Below are 20,505 nucleotides of genomic sequence, written 5' to 3'. Positions count from 1 at the left end.
TTTAGCACACTTTTCATAAATACTTCCGAAATCACTTTAGTAGAGTTGTGGTCCAGACTAGAATTCACACGCTCTGTGGCCTGTAAGTAGGAAGCTAATTAATTGTATGCAAATTATTTATTTATTATTTCTTAATAATTTGTTGATATAAATTAATCTATATTGGAAGTGTAGATGCAGGTGTAGTGTATGGTACCTAGTATTGGAAGTGTAGCTGTTAGTTCTGAACACGTAGACATATGTGGAAGGAGTAGAGGGTAGTTCTGAAGACATAGCCGGCCGCTACACCTTAGCATGCCTGGCTAGAACCCTGACTAGTAGCTAAAGCTGTGCTAACACCATGCACAACAAATTCACAATACAATGATCTAATATATAACGCTCAATTGTCTGTATGTGGGGGTGTTCACATTTGGCGGCCACATCTTTTGTCCGTTCGCAACCGAAATCGGTACACACACTTGGCACGCACAGGGGAATGTTTGCGTAAAACAATTACAGAAATGGTGCACCAGGTCCCCTCTCGAGGGGTCGACCCCTGCGTAAAATTTCTCGATGACGCAAACGCTACACATTCCAGTTCATTAGAACACACGCCCACACCAGTCCTGTGTAGACTGTATGCAACGTCGTCCTTCGCAAAGCTTGAAGCAATCGAATATCTCTTGCCGACGAAACTTACTCTTCTAGCGCTTTCGTTTCTCTCCAAATTCTGATTGCATTTAAACCAAATCCAACCTACACGTTTTCTGCAGTAACCGCTACACGGGGAGTGTGTCGATTTCTATGGAAACATGCGCGAAGAGCAAAATTCGAATTCAGCACATCCGGGACCTCGCAGCAAAGATTGCACGTGACGTGTCTGCGGACATATCTTTGCACTGCAGTATCTTGCCCGTACGAAGGACGGGCCATGGATCCTAGATACAAATATTATCATTCACATTCACATCAACATGTCTTACAAGGTCTTCTATGTTGATATCACATCCTTTCTCTAACAGAATACAAACAACTTTGGAGTGATTGTTGAGTGCAGCATAATGCAATGCTGTCCGTCCATACTACAATAACAGAAAATTATAATAAGAAAGCAAGCAGACAGACAGACACACACAAACAGACAAACAGACAGACAGTATAGAATATTTTAGGTTAATCAGAACTTATTTGTTTTTAGCATAACGTCTTGTATAAGAAATAAATGTTTTGACAAACATACAGACAGACAGAAAGACAGACAAACAGACAGACAGACAAACACACAGACAGACAAAGAAACAGACAGACAGACAGTCAGACACACTGACAGACGGACAGACACACTGACAGACAGACAGACATACTGACAGACAGACGGACAGACAAACAAACAGACAGACACACTGATAGACAGACAGACAAACACACTGACAGATAGACAGACGCACTGACAGACAAACAGACAAACAGACTCACTGACAGACAGACACAGTGACAGACAGACAGAAAGATAGACACACTGACAGACAAACAGACCGACAGACAAACAAACAGACAGACACACTGACAGACAGACAGACAAACAAACAAACAAACAAACAAACACACAGACTCACAGATAGACAGACTAACAAACACACTGACAGATAGACAGACTCACTGTCAGACAAACAGACAGACGCACACAGTGACAGATAGACACACTGACAGACAGATAGACACATTGACAAACAAACTGACAGACAAACAGACATACAGACAAACAAATAGACAAACAGACAGAGAGACAAGCAGACAGAGAGACAAGCAGACAGAGACACAGAGATACAGACACACTGACAGCCAGACAGCCAGACAGATAGACACACTGACAGACAAACAGACAAACAGACAGACAGACAAACAAACAGACAGACAGACAGACAGACAGACAAACAGACAGACAAACAGACAAACACACTACCAGACAAACAGACACACTGACAGACTCACGGACAGACAGACAAACAGACAGACAGACAGTCAGACGGACAGACACACAGACAGACAGATAGACACACTGACAGACAAACGGACAGACAAACAAACAGACAGACACACTGATAGACAGGGTGACAGACACACTGACAGATAGACAAACTGACAGACAGACAGACAGACACACTAACAGACAGAAAGACTCAGTGACGGACAAACAGACAAACGTACACACTGACAGACAAACACACTGACAGACAGATAGACACACTGACAGACAAACTGACAAACAAACAGACAGACAGACAGACCGACACACAAACAAACAGACAAACAGACAGAGACACAAGCAGACAGAGAGACAGACAGACAGACAGAGAAGCACAGTGACAGACAAACAGACAGATAGACAAACAAACAAACAGACAGACAGAGACACACAGACAGACAGACAGACACACTACCAGACAGACAGACACACCGACAGACAGACAAACACACTGACTGACAAACAAACAGACAGACAGACACACTGACAGACAGATGGACAGACACTCCAAGGGACAAAAACCCTGACAGCAAGATGGACAGACAGACAAACAGGCAGACACACTGATACACAAACAGACAGACACATTGACAAACAAACGGACAGACACACTGACAGACAGACGGACAGACACACTGACACAGACAGCTGGACAGACACACTAACAGACAAAAACACTGACAGACAGACCAACAGACACTGACATACATACACACCTACCAACAGACAGACAGACAGACATTCAGACAAACAGACAAACAGACAGACATAAATCCAACACTTTGGTCATTTATCTTGAACTTTTAGTTACTAATTTGTTATAGTGATATAACGTTTACTGTATTAGCTTTGATGTTTACAATAACAATGTACAACAGACAGACAAAAACACAAACAAAACGAGTAACATGAAAAACTACAGACAAACAAAAGGACAAACAAACATACATACATACATACATATAAATAATAAATTATTTAAAACCAACCAATAAATATAAAGTAAATTTCTATAAATTGTTTGTATTTCTCCACTTTCTATTAATTAAATAAAATTATAATAATATTCAATATTAATACATTTATTATTAGTACATAACATCTCATACATCACATCAACACATACAACAACAACAAATACAAACACTCACCCACTTATCCTTCAGATTACCATCAGCATTAGCTGATAATAACATAACAATTAGTGAATCATAACCATGAAATGCTGCCCCCATTAAAGCAGTGCAACCCTGTAATAACAATAATTGTGTTTTATTATTTGTATTTAATGTAATATCCGTCCTATCACAAATCTCATTACATCATTGAAATATCATTCTATTCATCCATCCATCCATCCATTCACCCTCAACACTTACATTAGGAGCTGCTTTGTTAACTTTTGCTCCTTTCTGTAATAGAAATTGTGCAATGGAAATGAAGCCAACATAACAAGCTGTAACAAGTACAGGCCATCCCTACAATAGAGTGAGCTGTTATCAACAAACAATAAAACGAGTCACTCAGTCAATAACATACCTTACTATCACACGCATCAGGCGAAGCGCCAGAATTCACAATCCGTTCCACCTCATCAACTTTGTTGTCCCACACTGCTGAATGAAGTCTCCTATCCATGTGTGGTGTGTCTCACTCATCCTACCATCACATCAACACATCAATCTATTTGGTTCCGTGGACTATTTGGTCACGGGCAATTATCTCGCTCCTATTTGGTTCCCGAAACCGTTTAACTAGGGCTTATTTGGTTTCGGCCACCTGCAGGGACTATTTGGTCGCGTGGACTATTTGGTTTCGCATTTATTGCGCCTCGAATCGGCACTCTCCAACTCTTACAGCTGTACGAGACGGACGCGAACGACGTGACGATGGCCATGATAATTTTCACGCCTCTCCCAGACGTCTCGATGAGCCGAAATCGAGTGCGACCTGCTTCTTCTTCGTTTGTATTTGGCTTAATGTGAATACCGAAGTCATCACGACATTGTCGATCGCAATTTCGCGTGTCTGACGTTTCCTTTTGAGGCGAATCTCGGCTCGTCTGGTAGCGGGCGTGTTGAAAGTAGGCGGAGTAAGAATCTCTTGTGCGTTACAAGGTAAACAAACATGATCCGATCACCGAGTGTAGAGACATGGTGATGTGCCTAAGAATGTTTTAGTGCGTAGAATGCTGCGGTTAGCTGCAGATTTATGCATCGATCCTGCATGGCATCGATCGATGCTTAGGTGCACAGTGACGTATGCCTACTGTCTACGCAAGGAAGACGATCAACGTCTCTGAAATTGGTTGCGCACGACCAAAGATCGGTGATGACTTTCAGAACAGAAGAGAAAATAAGTGAATATATGTAGTTCGAGAAACAACTAATTAAATGTATCTGATGTAAAATCACTTATTTGCACTTGGCCTCTCAGATGGGTATTGATGGTTGTTTGCCTGCGTTGTTGTACACTATAAAACGATCCGTTTGTTTAGTGAAATCTTTTTTTCTTGTATACATGCATCTTCTGTATCTTTCTGCCATTTAGTCTGTCCGTCTGTCTATCTTTTCTTTGAATGGTGACACAGCAAATGTGCTGCAGTAGAATCAGGATATGCAGACAAGAAAATGAAGACAAGAACTATACTAATCAGCATGCAGCTATGCGCATGCATGCAGATATGAGTGTGTATACAAAGATGCAATGCAAGAGTGATCAGTGGAAAAGTGTCTAAGTCTGTCTGTCTGTCTGTCTGTCTGTCTGTCTGTCTGTCTATCTATCTGTCTGTCTGTCTGTTTGTCTGTCTGTTTATCTGTCTGTCTGTCTGTCAATACACATATTTTCAAACATTGAACTATTATACACCATCTAAGCAAAGCAACTAAATACTACCCAAGCCAATAGAGCTTGGTTCTACCTACAACCATTTATGTTTATGTTGCTGTCTCTTGAAACAATCTTCTTTATTTTTCTGTCAATCACTCTAGCATTTGATCGACAGATTATATTTGAACTCTTACTCTATTAATAACAATAGACACACAGACAGACAGACAGACAGACAGACAGACAGACAGACAGGCTGTTTTCGCAGATTGCATATCCATCATCGCAGGAAGCCGAGTACAGCATGCAGACAACAGACCGGACAACTAATTAGCTAACCGCGGCACATCTCTACACTCGGTGATCGGATCATGTTTGTTTACCTTGTAACGCACAAGACATTCTTACTCGCCTACTTTCAACACGCCCGCTACCAGACGAGCCGAGATTCGCCTCAAAAGGAAACGTCAGACACGCGAAATTGCGATCGACAATGTCGTGATGACTTCGGTATTCACATTAAGCCAAATACAAACGAAGAAGAAGCAGGTCGCACTCGATTTCGGCTCATCGAGACGTCTGGGAGAGGCGTGAAAATTATCATGGCCATCGTCACGTCGTTCGCGTCCGTCTCGTACAGCTGTAAGAGTTGGAGAGTGCCGATTCGAGGCGCAATAAATGCGAAACCAAATAGTCCACGCGACCAAATAGTCCCTGCAGGTGGCCGAAACCAAATAAGCCCTAGTTAAACGGTTTCGGGAACCAAATAAGAGCGAGATAATTGCCCGCGACCAAATAGTCCACGGAACCAAATAGTCCCTGTACAACATCAACACATCAATCACAACAAATCTTTACAATTTCACTCACAAACGAGAAATCACTCAACACGACACTCTCACACAATAAACTTACACTTGACCTTACTTAAACTTACAGATTGCAACTCGGATCGAGATCGGGGACCCCAAATTCGAGCAAGTGATTGTACGCATGCGCCAACATTATTTCTACGATTGAGTCACGTGCAGTATTTGAATCTGTTAGCTATGGATTTCTCAGCGATTGTCAATTTCTTTGTCACTTTTGTGTAACACCTTACTTGTTTATTATAAATTTGGCGGTCGCCAACTAAATTACCTTTACAATAGCTAATGGAGTAAAAATAAATAATAATTGATAAATTTTTAATTTTTAATAACAAAAATAAAACAAAAATTAGAGATCTACATTAATAAAATTGTAAATTAATTAATTTATTACTGTGCTGCTAAATTATCCAAACTGAAACAGACACCATGAATAATAAGCCAGTCACGTGAGTCACGTGATTAACTAAATATCACATCATTGTACATATAACGCATTTCCAACAAAGTTTTGTATCAATATTTCTAACGTCCCACTAGCTTACCCGGAAATACTCGTGAATCATAACTATTTTAGAGTATTCTATATCATTGTTTACTATTTACATTCTACTCTATATTAAAGTATCTGGAATTAAATATTCAGTCTTCACACTATGAGACGCGTGTTCTCATCTATAGCGTTACAAACATCACGTGACCTGTAGAGTAAACATCACGTGACCACATGACAGGAGAGGAAGACCATTTGATGTGACACTATTATTCCTACCGATAATAGGAGAACATGAAGAGCTACAACAAACACAACAAAACCTCAATATAGAATAACAAAGATAATTAAAATCTCTAAATAATACTCAGTTAGTCATTAGAGTAAATAGTCTTTCTTGATACTCAGTGACATGTCATCTATTTATCAAGACAAACACAAAGCTTCAAATTTAGAGAACAAGTCAGTGCCATGGTATCATGCAGATTGTTTGTCTGCTTGCATCAGGTGTGTGTGTGTCTGTGTCGTGTGTGTCTGTATCGTGTATGTCTGTGCCGAGTGTGTCTGTGCCGTGTGTGTCTGTGTCGTGTGTGTCTGTGTCGTGTGTGTCTGTGCCGTGTGTGTCTGTATCGTGTGTGTCTGTGCCGTGTGTGTCTGTGTTGTGTGTGTCTGTGTGATGTGTGTCTGTGCCGCGTTTGTCTGTGTTGTGAGTGTCGCTGTCGTGTGTGTCTGTGCCGTGTGTGTCTGTGCCATGTGTGTCTGTGCCGTGTGTTTCTCTGTTGTTGTATGTGTCTCTGTCGTGTGTGCCTGTGCCGTGTGTGTCTGTGTCGTCTGTGTCTGTGTCGTGTGTGTGTGTGTGTGTGTGTGTGTGTGTGTGTGTGTGTGTGTGTGTGTGTGTGTGTGTGTGTGTGTGTGTGTGTTTGCTGTACTTAAATAGTGCATTTGGAGAATAGAAACAAAAGGACATTGCAGGGTTGCAAATTCAAGTCATAGTGATGGCGAGATATTGCAAATTTCCTTTGGCAAGGAACTCACACACAATTGCCTCCCTCGACTCAGAAGTATAAATGAGTAAATGGGCTTTGACTGGGGTGGCAAAGGCCTCCGACTGCGACAAAGTCCATCAGCCATTGGGGTCTGGGTGGGACTTTGGGTGTCAACACCACATATGGCGTCGCAGTCGGTGCTTCTGCAAGCACCTGAACAGGCTCCAAGAGATTGCTTAGCACAGCCAATAGTTCCGGTTTAGTGAACAGGAAACTACCCATCTGGCTGGGTGCATTACCGTTTAACGGCAGCTCCTTAGACATTTGCCATTTTATTAGCCATTTGTGTGTGTGTGTGTGTGTGTGTGTGTGTGTGTGTGTGTGTGTGTGTGTGTGTGTGTGTGTGTGTGCGTGTGTGCGTTTGTGTGTGTGTAAATGATCACTAACTGCCACATCAATCTAATGCAGTTGATGTTTATAGTGTAGGAATCTCGTGTGTGTGTGTCGTGTGAGTCTGTGCCGTGTGTCTGTGTCGTGTGTGTCTGTGCCGTGTGTGTCTGTGTCGTGTGTGCCTGTGCCGTGTGTCTGTGCCGTGTATTCCTATAGCGTGTGTGTCTGTGCCGTGTGTGTATATGTCGTGTGTGTCTGTGTCATTTCTGCGTGTCTGTGCCGTGTGTGTCTGTGTTGTGTGTGTCTGTGCCGTGTGTGTCTGTGCCGTGTGTGTCTGTGCCTTGTGTGTCTGTGCGGTGTGTGTCTGTGCCGTTTGTGTCAGTGCCGTATGTGTCTGTGTCGTGTGTGTATGTGTCATTTCTCTGTGTGCCGTGTGTGTCTGTGTCGTGTGTGTCAGTGCCGTGTGTGTCTGTGGCGTGTGTGTCTGTGCCGTTTGTGTCTGTGCCGTGTGTGTCTGTGTCGTTTCTGTGTGTCTGCGTCGCGTGTGTCTGTGTCATTTCTGTGTGTGTAGTGTGTGTCTGTGCCGTTTGTGTCTGCGTCGTGTGTGTCTGTGTCGTTTCTGTGTGTCTGTGTCATGTGTGTCTGCGCTGTGTGTGTCTGTGCCGTGTATGTCAGTGCGGTATGTGTCTGTGCCATGTGTGTCTGTGCCGTGTGTGTCTGTGCCGTGTGTTAGTGCAGTGTGTTTCTGTGCAGTGTGTTTGTGTGCCATGTGTGTCTGTGCAATGTGTGTCTGTGACGCGTGTGTCTGTGTAGCGTGGTGTGTGTAGCGTGGTGTGTGTACGTGGTGTGTGTAGCGTGGTGTGTGTGTGTGTGTGTGTGTGTGTGTGTGTGTGTGTGTGTGTGTGTATGTGTGTGTGTGTGTGTGTGTGTGTGTGTGTGTATGTGTGTGTGTGTGTGTGTGTGTGTGTGTGTGTGTGTGTGTGTGTGTCTGTGTGTGTCTGTGTGTGTGTGTGTGTGTGTGTGTGTGTGTGTGTGTGTGTGTGTGTGTGTGTGTCTGTGTGTGTGTCTGTGTGTGTGTGTGTGTGTGTGTGTGTGTGTGTGTCTGTGTGTGTGTGTGTCTGTGTGTGTGTCTGTGTGTGTGTCTGTGTCTGTGTGTCTGTGTGTTAGTGTGTGTGTGTGTGTGTGTGTGTGTGTGTGTGTGTGTGTGTGTGTGTGTCTGTGTCTGTGTCTGTGTGTGTGTCTGTGTCTGTGTCTGTGTGTGTGTGTGTGTGTGTGTGTGTGTGTGTGTGTGTGTGTGTGCGTGTTTGTGTGTGTGTGTGTGTGTGTGTGTGTGTGTGTGTGTGTGTGTGTGTGTGTGTGTGTCTTTGTGTGTGTGTATGTGTGTGTGTGTGTGTGTGTGTGTGTGTGTGTGTGTGTGTGTGTGTGTGCGTGTGTGTATGTAAATGATCACTAACTGCCACATCACTATAATGCAGTTGATCCATCTATATACAGTACTTGCATACATTGTAAAATTTTATTACCTAGCTTTCTATCCGACTTTATCTTTCTATCTCACTCCATCTTCATAAACCACGTACAACTGAATGTTCCATTTGAAATTACTTCACCCAATCAGGCATATCTCCTCTTGTTGCTACACAACAATTAAAATTCAATATACAAACAACAAGAGAAACTCAGATAATCATCTAACAAGTCTGTTTCTTTGCTTGGATTCTGCAGCCATTCCATGCAGGAATGTCAGAGCTTATAGATTGTATTGCTTGAGACAGACGTTTGTGTGACTGTTCTGTCTGCTGGCTCTTCTGCATTTTCTTCAATTGCTTCAACAAAGATGGCAGGCTAGACAACCAAATAACAAGTCTATACCTAAACTTCTCTATTTGATGTTGACCATGTGTCTTACTTGTCTCATTGATGGCATAGAAACGGTAGCAGGTGATCTGACTAAATACACAAGAGACAGCTAGTTATCACAAATAGACGTTAATATTGTATTGCACTAGTTCATATAACTACGTTGCTTAACGGAATGTAGTCAATGAGATTGTGATGTCGTTGCCTCCTCCACCACTTCCAAAAGAGAATTTCTATAATACAACCAAATACAGTAAAACCAATAAATTAAATTTGTAAAAAACATTCAAACAGAACTGTGCATCCACTTGTATAATAGTTGTTTGCTACTTATTTCCTGTTGTAAAATTGTAAATTCTGGAGAACTGGTAACAGATGGATATAAAGTTGTCTGTCTGAAATCTGCTTTCTAAACAACTAAATGTTGATGATTGCATTTCAAATCATGTTCTATATTCTATGTGCAAGTTATTGTGGCTGTCAATGTGTCTGTTCACGTGCGCGTTTATTTCTGTTCATCTACATGCCTGTTACAGAGTCTATAACAACATACATCACAAGCTTGTATATCTTTGCGTATGTCTGTCTGTCTCCCTATATCTGAAAGTTAGCTTGCCTGTCTCTGTGTACTAATTGATCTGTTCGTGTGTCTGTTTGCATTATTGGCTGTCTGTCTGCCTGTCTGTTTCTCTGACTTTTTGTCCATCTGTGTGTGTGTGTGTGTGTGTGTGTGTGTGTGTGTGTGTGTGTGTGTGTGTGTGTGTGTGTGTGTGTGTGTGTGTGTGTGTGTACGTCTGTGTGTGTGTGTGTGTGTGTGTGTGTGTGTGTGTGTGTGTGTGTGTGTGTGTGTGTGTGTGTGTGTGTGTGTGTGTGTGTGTGTGTGTGCGCGCGTGCAGGGGCTTAGCATGACCTCCAGAAATGGGGGAGGGCTAAACCTCACTATGCTACGAAACACGCCCACTTCTTATAAACACGCCCACTTTTATAGTCTTCTATTTGACTGATACGGTAGAATCAGTGGCACATCCAGACTGAAAAAATAGTGGTGTATATACTATATAAAGCTTTAATGCTCACATGCATTGACAGTTCACAATTTTTTTATGACCACGCCTACAAATGATGAGCTACAGCCTGGTGTAGCCTATGTCACGCTATGCCCCTACTTGGGTGCGTGCGCGTGCACGTGTGTGTATCCATCTTCCTCCCTGTCTGTATGTGTTTGTTATTGTCTAACTGCTATTATAAACTTTGCCTCTTTGTCCCCATGTCTTTCAATGTCAATTAATAGCTAAGACTAAAAATGGGCCGTCAAATGACGACTATATATATAGCAGACCAAGGCAGGTTTGTAATGGCTTTATCGGTATCAATGTCTGTGTTTGTGACTGTCTAACTGCCTTTACTGCCTTCTCTCTCTCCCTCTCTCACTCCCTCTCTCCCTCTCCCTCTCCCTCTCCCTCTCCCTCTCCCTCTCCCTCTCCCTCTCCCTCTCCCTCTCCCTCTCCCTCTCCCTCTCTCTCTCTCTCTCTCTCTCTCTCTCTCTCTCTCTCTCTCTCTCTCTCTCTCTCTCTCTCTCTCTCTCTCTCTCTCTCTCTCTCTCTCTCTGATACAACTGAATGCATGCAGGCAAAGCTAAGTAAACTTCACACCGTCCAACTGCTAAATAAAACAAAATTTTAGGCGAACTGAGTAAAGTAAAGAAACAAAAATGTCTCTGTTTAACAAAAACTAGTTTATAAGTCAGAGATGTTGCTTGTAAATATAGAATTGTACCAAACTGGAAGTCTTCGTTTCTGGATGCACATTCTTGCATTTTTCTAAAGCTGGATGGCCATTCTCTTCTCCAGTTGTACGTCTTTAATTAAACTTTACAATATCTGCTTTTCCATCTTCATCCCTGCATCTCTTTCACAGTTGCAACTTGTGCCAGAATGCATTCAATGTACAACTCCATCATGATAATCTATCACTCACAAAATTTGCTAATTAGCACTAAACCAGATGTACTAAATAAAGGTTATCTTAATTATTATTCAAAAACATAATTTAGACAGAACAACTAACGTTTGCAACACAGTCTAATTACTACAATCTGCTAGAGTTATAGAAATTCACTACAAAACATTTTCAATCAGCCTTAGTCGACTGTGACCGTATGTACAATGCCCAATGAAGGTAAGACCACTTACCTGAAACTGTAGAACCCAACAAGTGCGCTCATACTGTGACCGAAATTATGTCCACTAGGTCGATCACCTATCTCATCGCCCTGCAACAGAAAACCTGAAGAGACAAAACCGGCTATTCAGTGGCATAAACATACAAATCGAACCTTTCAACAGACTTGACTAACGTCTCAATTCGTCTTGTAGAAACGCGATGAAAGCGACTTACCGAAATATCTTCCCGAATGTCCATGTATTGTCTCTCGCATTCACGTTCTGCCGTAGTTACAGTACGATGAGCACTAACATCACCCTGTAGGTCTAGTAGCCAGCGGTGATGACTATAACATTAGCCAAAAAGAACGCCTCAGATCTGCGTCTGAAGAGAGAAAATCACTCGAGATCAGGTGACAGAGATTATGTCCAGTCAGTCATCCGTCTTCTTCGTTGTCTGCGAGAGTAGAGGTTGACAAGACAAAACCAGCAATTTGGCGAAAGGAAGTCATATAATGAGCCTATCGACAGAGATGACTTGCGTCTCAAACGGAGTTGTAGAAACGAGATGGCAAGCACTGACCGAGATATGATACTCTGTGACCGAGAATAGGTGCGAACAGTTTTCAAGTTCTACAGCAGCAACGTTACGACGGATACTGACGTGACCCGCTCTACCTAGTTGCTATCCCGTAGGACTATGACGCTAGCGTAGCAGCTAGATCTGGCTGCAGTTATGTGGAAGAGAACGAGTGACAGAGATTAGGAAATGAAAAAGACATCCGGGACCCTATTGTAGAGACGTCATGTGACTTCCAGCAACAGAAAATAATTCCAATGGATAACAATATTAATTATTCTCTGGTAGTTTACTAAAGAGACTATATCTACTACTGTGGTAAGTAGTAAGTATAACATTAAATGTACGTATAATCAAAACATATCATAATGTCACGTGACTAGGTGATACACATCAAGCCTACAAATACTGAATAACAATGTCAAAGTTTAAACAGTAAAACACGCTAGTTCTATAATGTCTCACCAATGAAATAACAAAATACAATGTGATCCTTCAAAGCTAAAGATATTGCTATTGCTAAGTGAATACCTTGTAACAACATATAAATGGTGTCAAGTAACAAACACATGCTTCAATCAAATGTCAACTTCACCAAATGGACTAAACGAGAGTGACATCAGCCATTCCATCCATCTTGTTCTTTACCATTCGTTTAGGAGGACATGCTTTATACTCGTCTGTATCACGAATACGACTAATAATATGACGGGCTTCTGTTGCTGTTGGTCGTGTGGCAGAATCATCTCTCATCAAGTGCTTACATAAGGAACGAACATTTAGCTGACGGATGCGTAACACTTGATCTCTTCTTTTTTGACGATCTGGAGGAACAGCAGTGAAGAGCTCACATATGGTCACTCCCATACTGTACACGTCGGTTTGTTGCATTTTGGAGAAGTAGGAACCTCAAATCTCTCAGGAGGTGTGTATTGTGGACTGAGCAGACCAACCGAAAGTGAGGCATCTTGAAAACGAGCAGCTCCTAGATCACCAAGTTTGGCTCTCATCGTTGCTGTAACCAGGATGTTCCTTGGACAGATGTCACCGTGCAGAATCTCAGTAGGTTGCTTGGACAACACAGACAAAAATAAAACCATCAATTCAAAATAAATTTTATCTATGTATTGATATACTTGTCTAAAAAATTTAATTATTTGTGTGGGTTTTCCATAATTAAAATCTTGTGTGTATTTAGAATTTGTCTTACTGTTTATATCTCATGGTGTCAACTGGCCAACTCAACAATTTATGGTCTCCTTGTTACTCTTGTAACATTACCTTCTCCTTCCTTGTTTAATCACCCCGACAGTATGTCCTCTCACTTTTTGTTTGTCAAATATCAATAAAACTATTATAGTCAAAATTGTGGTTCTTAAATTGCATGAGTGTCTGTCTGTCTGTCTGTCTGTCTGTCTGTTTGCCTGCCTGCCTTTGATACTGCAACAATGAAATATGCTTCAAATTTCTTCTGATTGTCGTCATGTATTTCAGTCAATGAGATGACATAACATCAATCCCTTCTCATTACAGTTAATGTTCTTACCATTGAGTGAATGTAATCCAGTCCACACAAAGAATTGTGTGTCATGTCAACTTTCTCTAGTAAAGTGAGAGGTGCAACATCTCCTTGACATGCATCAATCACACCAGACATGGAGCCGCTATGTAATTCCATGATAATCCATGCCTTCTTCTCTTCTAACTCCAGAGTGACACCACAAACAGCAGCAATGTTTGGATGATGTATCTTCCATGCTACAGATGCTTCTTGTTGAACAAGATGAATGTTGCGTTGAACAGCAGCCAAATGATCATACAACAGTTTGACAGCAACAGAACAGCCACGCCAATATCCAACACAAACTAAATCACAGTAAAGTTTCTTAAATAAATTCCTTCTCACAAGCAGTTCTACCCAAGTCAGTGTTGGTAAGTTCTATGTAAAAGTGTCAGGTATTTAGTTTGCAGTTTACATAGTGGTGTAACCTGTCCCAACTTTATTGCTAAGCCAGCACAAGCCGACCTTACCCAGTTGTGTCATGTCATTCTATAAGTGCCAGCCTAGAAAGATGGGTATGCATCCTCAGTTACCCAATAAAAATAAGAATTGTGTGAGGCAAACAAAAGCAGAGAGTAACGTTTCAAATGCATTCAGACCCTCTTCAAATGATTGTTATTCAGCCAAGAAACCACATCTGTTTAATTAGAGTTACTGCATCCCTCACATCTGTGAAAGTTAGCAAAAGTGAGATATACTTCAGTTAGCTAGGGAGAACCAAACATAAACCCTATAACTCAATGTTTTCTACAAACGAGTAAACAAGGTAATAGCTTACAGACATCTAGTAGTAAAGTGAGATGTAAATATTGGGTTTTACTTAACAACAAGCAGTTGGTCCTCATAAAGTTGATTAGAATTAATAAAGAGACAACCTTGTGATCAAACGGCATAAATTATCTCACCTCTATATGCTCCACGTCCTAGTTCTGTGCCAGTCAATTGAATGTCATGGGAAGGAATATTGAAAACTTCATTTTCTTGCTCGTAACGTTCAATTGCAGCATCAGATTCTGACAGCAGCTCTACAATGTTGGCCTTTTCTCTTTGCTCTTGATTCAGTTGCTGCTGAAGATTGTCCTTCTCTCGTTCTAATCGTTGTTTGTCTCTCCTCTCTCTATCAACTGCACGTTCTCTTTGTACTTGCTCATCTCTCAATGCACATTGTAGATCTACAATGCGTTGTCTCAGTTCAACAATTTGTTGATGTGCATTTACTGTTTGCTGTCTCTCACCTCTCAGTGCCGTGTGTAAGTCTGAAATTTCTCTATCTTTTGCTGAACCTTCATTTCTCAGTTGTTCTATTTGTTGTATCAATTGCTCTAACTGTTCATCTCCTTTTCCAGCCATTTGTCTTGGAGGTTGTTGTGTAGGTGTAGCGGTCTGTGTAAACAAAAGAAATTCTTACTATTGATGTATACAGCAAACTGTAGGAAATCTCACAATACAACAAATCCACACAAAAATATGAGAATCAACTAGCAAACATCAATACAAAAGTAATCAGCTGATCCTCATTCTTTGTATTGCTGGTGTAGAGAGATGAACATTTGATGCTGTTACTGTTGAGCTTGTACAACCTGTAAACACAGAAACAAAATGTAAAATTATTTAATTTTATTTTGTTAATTAAATTTCTGTCTATTACTAAAACTTATCAAACGTGATAATATAGTAAATACAAAATTAACATTTTACGATAGATAACCTGTTATAGATATTAAATAACATGACTACACAAAGTACACATTGACACACACGCACGCACACACACACACACACACACACACACACACACACACACACACACACACACACACACACAAATGGACAAATGTCGTTCGACGTCAACCAGTGTCAGTTACAGAGATAACGTCCCCTGCCTCTAGAGACAGGGCCTCCATGCGCTACGTGAAGGCTTAGAGACAACGGTACACTCACCTGGAGCTTGGCGGGGGTCATCCAGGTAAATTAACAATGGCACAGCTCTGGGACTGAAAACCAAGGCCCACTAGTACCCGCCTGTTGCATGATGTTACTGCCAAGCCAGCGGTCATGTTCTACCCAGTCAATGAAAATGTACTCATTTACATTCCTGAGTAGAGAGAAGTAATTGTGTGTAAGTGTCTGGCAATTATGTCATAGATCGCCATCACTTGAACTTGCAACCCGGATGCTTCCATTCTCCAAATGCACTCTCTAACAAATGGAGCTACAGGACCACACACACAAACACACAACACATACACACACACAACACACACACACACACACACACACACACACACACACACACACACATACACACACACACACACACACACACACACACACACACACACACACACACACACACACAAATGTGTCAGCTAGTCTGTTTGCTTTGCTATCTATCTGCCTCGTGTCTCAGCATAGTCAACAGTTATCCATGTGTTTATCCAACTGCAAGCCTGTTGGACCGTTTGGTATTCCTTTTAACCTCATGACAAGTCAGTATTGTCCATGTTCTTGGCGGTATGAGCTATGGAAATATATCCGTGTCTTCCTGCTTGACTGTCTGTCAGTTAAGTTCATGATCTTCGTGTTTGCTCAACAAACCTAACTTTTCAGCCTTTCCTTTTTGGAAATCCATTTACTAACGTAGACCTTTTTGTCGTTCAGCAACATTCCGTTCACTTTGGATATCGCATTGTCGGCTATGTCTTGAGTTTCAAATTGCACGAAACCATAACCCTTTGAGTTACCAGTCTCATCAGTCGCAACCCAAAAATACAAAAATCAAAAGTAATACGTACTGCAGTGTTCACAAGTGAATCCCTCCAATATAATAGTCTAGTGTATTGTGAGATGCATCCCTCCAATACAATAGTCTAGTGTATTGTGAGATGCATCCCTCCAATAAAATAATGTAACACACTGTGAGATGCCTCTACAATACAACACACTTACTTTACAAGATAATATGTTGCCAAACGAACTGAATGTGTCATACAAAGCTCTGTTATCAATAGACTTATCCAAGTTTTTGATAAAGATATTTCCTATACCAGACCGAGAAAGTGATGGATCTCTTTGAGACCACATAATTCACATAGGAATCCCCTTGATGGGTTCATAATTCAAAGTGTCCAGAGCCCTCTCAGCTAAAAAGAAACAAAAAAATTAGCACAACAATTTCCTGCTGCATCAACCAAATTTACAAAATTTATCAATTAAGTGAGGCCATCCAAAACATTTATACCGTCTATTGCACAATTGTGTAGAGGTGGTTTCTCAAACGGGCATAAACAGATATACATACGGGTGACACCGTGCTCACTAGCCCGTATAACCTGACAGCAGAGCTTAGTAGGTCTCATATGATGGCACTAGCACGTACAATCTATTCCAGTAGCAAATAATTAAAAACACAAGTTCAGTTTCTAACATACAACTCGAGTCTACCAGAGTCATTATTTCCCGTCTATAACCGCCCAACCCAAGTGGGGGTAGGTCGGAAGACCCCACCCGGGGCAACCAAAAAGCACACACACACACACACACACACACACACACACACACACACACACACACACACACACACACACACAAACACACACACACACACACACACACACACACACAAACACACACACACACACACACACACACACACACACACAAACACACACACACACACACACACACACACACACACACACACACACACACAAACAAACACACACACACACACACACACACACACACACACACACACAAACACACACACACACACACACACACACACACACACACACACACACAAACAAACACACACACACACACACACACACACACACACAACACACACACACACACACACACACACACACACACACACACACACACACACACACACACACACACACAAACGACTTCACACCAGTAACTCACCATCAGCCGGTTGCTGAAAGTTAACATACCCGTATCCGAGCGAATGCCGCGAGACGACGTCGCGACAGACTCGAATCGACGAGATGGGACCCGCCGGATTGAATTTCTCGTAGAGGATCGCTTCCGTCACATTGGGATGAAGGTCGCCGACATAGAGCGAAGTACATCTGTGCGGCCGCTGCTGAAGTCCGGCTCCAGCTGTGTTCATATTGACTCGCACGTGACTGACAATAACGATTCCTGAGATTACGCAGGATTTTAGGCCTTTTTCTTTGAGGTTTTCGAGATTATTTCGGTTTTCATGGATTTTTAGAAGTAGAGAGCGAGTGACGCAGAAAGAGCACAGCTACCACACTAGCCTCGCAAGCCAGAGTCTACCGCGCAGTCGCTGATCTAAACGCACGTGAATCACACGAGGAGGAGGAGCGCGAGAAGAGCCTCGTAGCTTTCGAGAACGTCATAGTGACGAGAGACCCCGGATCCGGTTTTATCAACATTACACGCATCAGGTGATGCTCCTGCATGAATTCAAAAGAGATTCCACCTCATCGACTTCGTTGTCCTCCACTGCTAGCATTAGTCTTCTAACCATGTCTGGCGTATCCCACTCAATCCGACATCACATCAACACATCAATCACAACAAATCTTTACAATTTCACTTACAAACGAGAAATCACTCAAAACGACACTCTCACACAACAAACTTACATTTCATCACAATAACTATTACATTAATACCCAATTTAACTTAATTAATAACAAATGCTCTAGAGTACGCGATTCAGGCCCGTAGCCTGGCTTCAGAAGTGGGCGGTGCGTAATACACCAAAATGGACCAATGACGTCACATAAATGTTACTTTTTAGCCTTTCGAATTATATATATTTACTAGCTGATTAGCTCATTCTTCGTCTGGGCAACTTACGTTAATTAACCCAATTTCCCGCGTATATATAATTGAGGCATCGTACAATTCGCTTAATGAGAGGAGAAAACACAAAATACCAGGTATTAATTAGCCCTGACAGGCTGTCTAGGTGACTAAGTATTCGCTTGCAGCCTTTCACAGTCCCCATCTAGAAGAAGCTTTCGCGATCCGTCGACTGGCACATGCGTTGTGCTTCAAGCCGGCGAGCAGCTTCGTCGTCTCTTTCCTGCTGCAATGTCAACTTTTGCGAACTACAGACCAACAACAACGCATAGATGCAGGGGACCTGCGAACGACACCATGCAGTTGGTATTTCAAAGTGAGAAAAGGCTGCGCGCTAATTTAGAGGTAGACCGCAAAATTGCAGAGTTTGCAAGCCGCGTGAGGAACAAACATTTTGTGACGTTACGACCTCCCGACGAACACCAGCACAAAGCAAAGTACAAGAAACCAGTCACCGCCACACAAGAGCACTAGTTGCTTTTCAAAGTAGAAAAGGTCGCGTGCTGTAGGAGTGAAAAAGTGCAGATACCGGTTTGCGACTGCATGTATTTGCGATACGGAACAAACAGTCATACGGCTGCGTCCATGGAGCACTTCTATTTAGATATATAGACACTACAATTAGAAACATATATAGAAATGACGAGAAATGTAGGGATTGCATCAATCGAAAGAATTTGAAATTATAGGAGAGCATACGAATTTAGAGGCGAGTTTTGCGTACTATACGCACCAGTATATATATATATATATATATATATATATATATATATATATATATATATATATATATATATATATATATATATATATATATATATTAAGAGAAATAATATTATATTTTATAACAAACTACTAACAGACAAAACCGGAAAATCCCAAGCAATTACATCAGCATCTAACATTAATCTACTTTGTATCATGCGAGCATTAAATTTTCACAAATTAACAGACAGTTGTTGCATTAAATTAGAATACGCTTGTGTAAAAGGAATACTAGTCGCAGTCACTACTTTAGACGCAATAGTTCTAGTAGTATCCAGACTATCAGGAGTGCAACAACCATGCGCTTCAACTGCTAGTGGGAAAAACAAGGCACCACTGTCAGCGACTGCTTCTTCGTACTTGAGATCTTTTTCAAGTTCACCTGCTGCTGGAGCTGAACCAGCAGAATTTGCACAGTTAGTAACAAATTTCAATTGGACTGTGTTACGGATGGTAAGGTCAAAATAGGCAGGACGTCCAAACAGAAAGTTGGGATGGTGAACATCACCAGGGCGATTGTTATTCTGTGACGAAAATCTCTGTTCTAGTAAAGTCCTTTTGTCATCTATCAACAGCGCATTATAGATGGTATCCCTTAAAGCATCGTGACGTTTTGATCTCAACGAGTTCTTACGACAGCCGAGAAGATGATCACCAAATTTGTCAATCAATTGACCACATGCGCAGCGTACAGCGTTTAGATGGGACGGAAAAAGAGGAATACCCAGCCGAAGTCGTAGAGCAACAGTGAACTCATGCCTGGACATAGCAAGCTCGAGATTTGAGTTGAGTATGGCTGTGAGCCATGCCCCTGCATGTGGTTCAGATATTGCGTTTTGTCTAGCTTGGTCACGAATAGTTGAAGACTGTTTCAATGAATCAAACTTCCGTGTATCCACTTGCTTTTGCAATGAATGTTGAGATACCGAGTCAATACTAGTGTCTGATGTAAGACTCCCAAATTCCTGAAAAAGGCTGCTTTGGAACTCGTCTCGCAATCCAAAAGTATTACCAAAGATTCTTTAGTAGCAGAAGTAGAAAGGAGGCGTTTGACTAGATCTCGCTAGAATTACAACTACCAATAAATGCAAGAGGAGAGAAACTTTGTGCTTCACGTAATCCCAGACCTCCCGGAG

At 41.8% G+C, this 20,505-nt stretch overlaps 2 protein-coding genes and 1 long non-coding RNA gene across 3 annotated transcripts; all 3 read right to left on the bottom strand.

Annotated features, from left to right (window-relative positions):
- Nucleotides 1-314: 314 nt before the first annotated feature.
- LOC134198379 (26S proteasome non-ATPase regulatory subunit 10-like) lies at nt 315-3,646 on the bottom strand. Its single transcript, XM_062667756.1, has 5 exons — nt 3,548-3,646; nt 3,388-3,486; nt 3,160-3,258; nt 966-1,064; nt 315-332 (listed from the first exon to the last, which is right to left on the bottom strand). The coding sequence occupies exons 1-5, from the start codon at nt 3,644-3,646 to the stop codon at nt 315-317; spliced, it is 414 nt and encodes a 137-aa protein (XP_062523740.1).
- Nucleotides 3,647-6,205: 2,559 nt separating this feature from the next.
- LOC134176605 (uncharacterized) lies at nt 6,206-9,643 on the bottom strand. Its single transcript, XR_009969296.1, has 5 exons — nt 9,485-9,643; nt 9,272-9,420; nt 9,099-9,211; nt 6,479-6,501; nt 6,206-6,407 (listed from the first exon to the last, which is right to left on the bottom strand). It is a non-coding gene; the product is annotated as an uncharacterized LOC134176605 (long non-coding RNA).
- Nucleotides 9,644-12,780: 3,137 nt separating this feature from the next.
- Nucleotides 12,781-15,700, bottom strand: LOC134198378 (probable serine/threonine-protein kinase DDB_G0281745). The gene is made up of 8 exons (XM_062667755.1): nt 15,680-15,700; nt 15,430-15,446; nt 15,234-15,318; nt 14,974-15,121; nt 14,644-14,910; nt 13,724-14,043; nt 13,047-13,247; nt 12,781-12,936 (listed from the first exon to the last, which is right to left on the bottom strand). Exons 1-8 carry the CDS (start codon nt 15,698-15,700, stop codon nt 12,781-12,783), a joined length of 1,215 nt encoding a protein of 404 aa, XP_062523739.1.
- Nucleotides 15,701-20,505: the final 4,805 nt, after the last annotated feature.

This window comes from Corticium candelabrum, chromosome 2, assembly GCF_963422355.1.
Source record: "Corticium candelabrum chromosome 2, ooCorCand1.1, whole genome shotgun sequence".
Taxonomy (NCBI): domain Eukaryota; kingdom Metazoa; phylum Porifera; class Homoscleromorpha; order Homosclerophorida; family Plakinidae; genus Corticium; species Corticium candelabrum.
The sequence above is the reverse complement of the archived record's forward strand: the minus strand, read 5'-3'. Positions and strand labels throughout refer to the sequence as shown.